Source organism: Colossoma macropomum, unplaced genomic scaffold (assembly GCF_904425465.1).
Source record: "Colossoma macropomum unplaced genomic scaffold, Colossoma_macropomum, whole genome shotgun sequence".
NCBI classification, from domain to species: Eukaryota; Metazoa; Chordata; class Actinopteri; order Characiformes; family Serrasalmidae; genus Colossoma; species Colossoma macropomum.
This window is the reverse complement of record NW_023494802.1, coordinates 41,553,364-41,555,732: the sequence shown is the minus strand read 5'-3', so window position 1 is coordinate 41,555,732 and position 2,369 is coordinate 41,553,364. Positions and strand designations below refer to the sequence as shown.

The 2,369-nt window shown below is 40.7% G+C and overlaps 1 protein-coding gene across 1 annotated transcript; it reads left to right on the top strand.

Moving 5' to 3' along the window:
• Positions 1-882: 882 nt before the first annotated feature.
• On the top strand, positions 883-2,108 carry LOC118822494 (epidermal differentiation-specific protein-like). The gene has a single exon (XM_036591580.1). It carries the CDS (start codon positions 956-958, stop codon positions 1,958-1,960), a length of 1,005 nt encoding a protein of 334 aa, XP_036447473.1. The 5' UTR covers positions 883-955; the 3' UTR covers positions 1,961-2,108.
• Positions 2,109-2,369: the final 261 nt, after the last annotated feature.

The following is a 2,369-nucleotide window of genomic DNA, read 5'->3' as shown; positions in this document are numbered from 1 at the left end:
TCAGGTCATGTAGGTGACGTTGTGCAGAAAAAAGATACTAAACATTGGCATGGTAAACCTTTTTTCATGTGGTATATAAAGGCAAAATCAGAAATATTTAAAAATCATCCTCTCTGGTCCACAATGTTGTATGCGACATCAAAGGATAAAAAATAAATATCTCGGGAATGCTGCACGCTAGAGCATTACTTTCATTTTTGTTTTTTGCACTTTGTTTGTTTTGTGCTTTTGGCTGTTTTGTACATTTGTGTTTGGGGTTTCTGAAGCATCTTGGGCCAGTTGTGGTTTTGAAGTTGAACTCTGCTGGACTGAAATTGTTTTGTACTGTTGAACTGAACACTCATTCTCTGGGATGTCTTGGAGAAGAGAGGCACTGTTACTGTGTGACTTCAGATTAAGACACATGAACATGGATATCGGTTTGTAAACTGGTCTGTTTTGGGGGGATATAAAACTTACTGTGTTGAAAGAACAAACTTCACCCAATATAACTTCTTTATCTAAACTTCAACTGAATTAACAGTGTCTCAGTTCTTTTAGTAACTTCTGAATACTAATCAAGCCCAAACTGCACATTTTTGTCAGTGAAACATTATTAATTTCTCAGTTGGCTAAACTGTGTCTGGGTATCTGCGTCTATTAAAGTTTTCATTGTCTGTTGATTGAGATGGGCGTTCAAACATTTCTGCAAACTCTGCTAACTCTCAAGGCATTCTGAAGATTCCTCTTTCTGGTAACACTTTTTTGAGACTGTAAAGGCATCAGCATTTTTTTTTTTGCTTTGGTCAGTAACAGTAATTTTCTGCTTAGCATCACCATGGTCATGTGTCTTATAACCCCTGTACCCCAGCCCCCAATACAGCTATATATACAAAGAGAACTCCGCACTCTTCACAGACTCACCAACGCATCTCCTCCTTCTCCGACTTTCAGGACACAAACTCCTCCAGACACCATGAACAAGGTCATTGTCTATGAGAAGCCAAACTTTGAGGGCCTGAGCAAAGAGTTCACCTCCAACGTTTCAAACTTAAATGACGAGAGCTTCAATGACTGCATCTCCTCTGTGAAGGTGATCGGAAATCCATGGGTGTTATACAGCGATCCCAATTTCAGTGGTTATCAGTACATCTTTGACGAGGGAGAATATCCCACGGTGGACTGGGATAACAGCACTTCTTCTCTAGAGGTGGTGACCGAGGACCTGGAAGATCCTCAGATCACACTGTATGATGAGCCAAACTACAAAGGGAAGAGTGTCGTCCTCACCTGTGAGACCAACTTGTATTATAGCTCTTTCGACAATTCTGCATCTTCTCACAAAGTCCAGAGAGGAGCGTGGGTTCTCTACCAGTATGCGAATAGAGTTGGGTATCAGATGTTGGCCAGAGCTTCTCGTGACATGCCCGATTATGAATGGTTCAGCAACCGACTGAGCCACCTGCGTCCTCTTAAGCCAGGGAAACCCACTGTAACAGCCACGGTGCTCTGGGACAAGAAGGAAGAACAAGTCAAATCTGTCATTATTGACTCCATATGTGGTCTGAACAGCGGATCGCGAGAGCAGACCTTCAACACGGAGCTCAATCGAGAGTACGAGGGCTCCATCACTGACAGCTTCAGCTTCAGCAATGCTACGCAGATCGGCTACGAAACAAAATTCAGTGTACAGGTGGCAGAAATGAGTTCAGAGAAGACGTTCTCTTTCAGCAACACCTTCACTGTGGAAAAGGGGAAAACCAACACCAGAACCGAGAAGAAGAGTGTCAGAGTCTCGCTGCCAACCACTATCCCTCCTCGCACCAAGGTCACCGTGAATGTGGTGAGGAAGGAGGTGGAGGTGAAGGTCCCAGTGGAACTGATCATCACCACCGGTTTCCATAAGAAGACTGAGTATGGGCAGTATGTGTGTTCTGATGGGAGCTCCATCATCAGCGAGTTCAAGGAAGAACCTCTCTAAGGTGTCAATGAGTAGATATAGAGATTCACAAAATCTTTTATCAGTATTTTAATGAGCTTATTGTGCCAACAAACAATCAGAAAATGATGCAATTCAGTACGATGCTTTCTGAGATGCTCTTTGTTTAAAATGTTCTAAAATAGTTAAAACTAGTTAAACCAGCTTTCTGAAACATATTATTATTTTAACTATCATTACTTTTATCATTGCATTTTTCTTATTTCTATTTATTTTTATATTTGTACTTTCACATCTCTTACCAAATCAATTTATTTGCATTTGTGCTTATTTTGTTTATTAAATTCATGTCTTTTTTTCCATGTGTTAATGGAATGCATGTGGTATTCTGAGTTGTAATTAAATATTTGAAATGATGACCATTCTTATATGTAGAACCTTTCAGGCTATT

Excerpts from the sequence above, each read along its gene's own strand:
- LOC118822494 (XM_036591580.1), top strand. The coding sequence starts at position 956 with ATGAACAAGGTCATTGTCTATGAGAAGCCAAACTTTGAGGGCCTGAGC.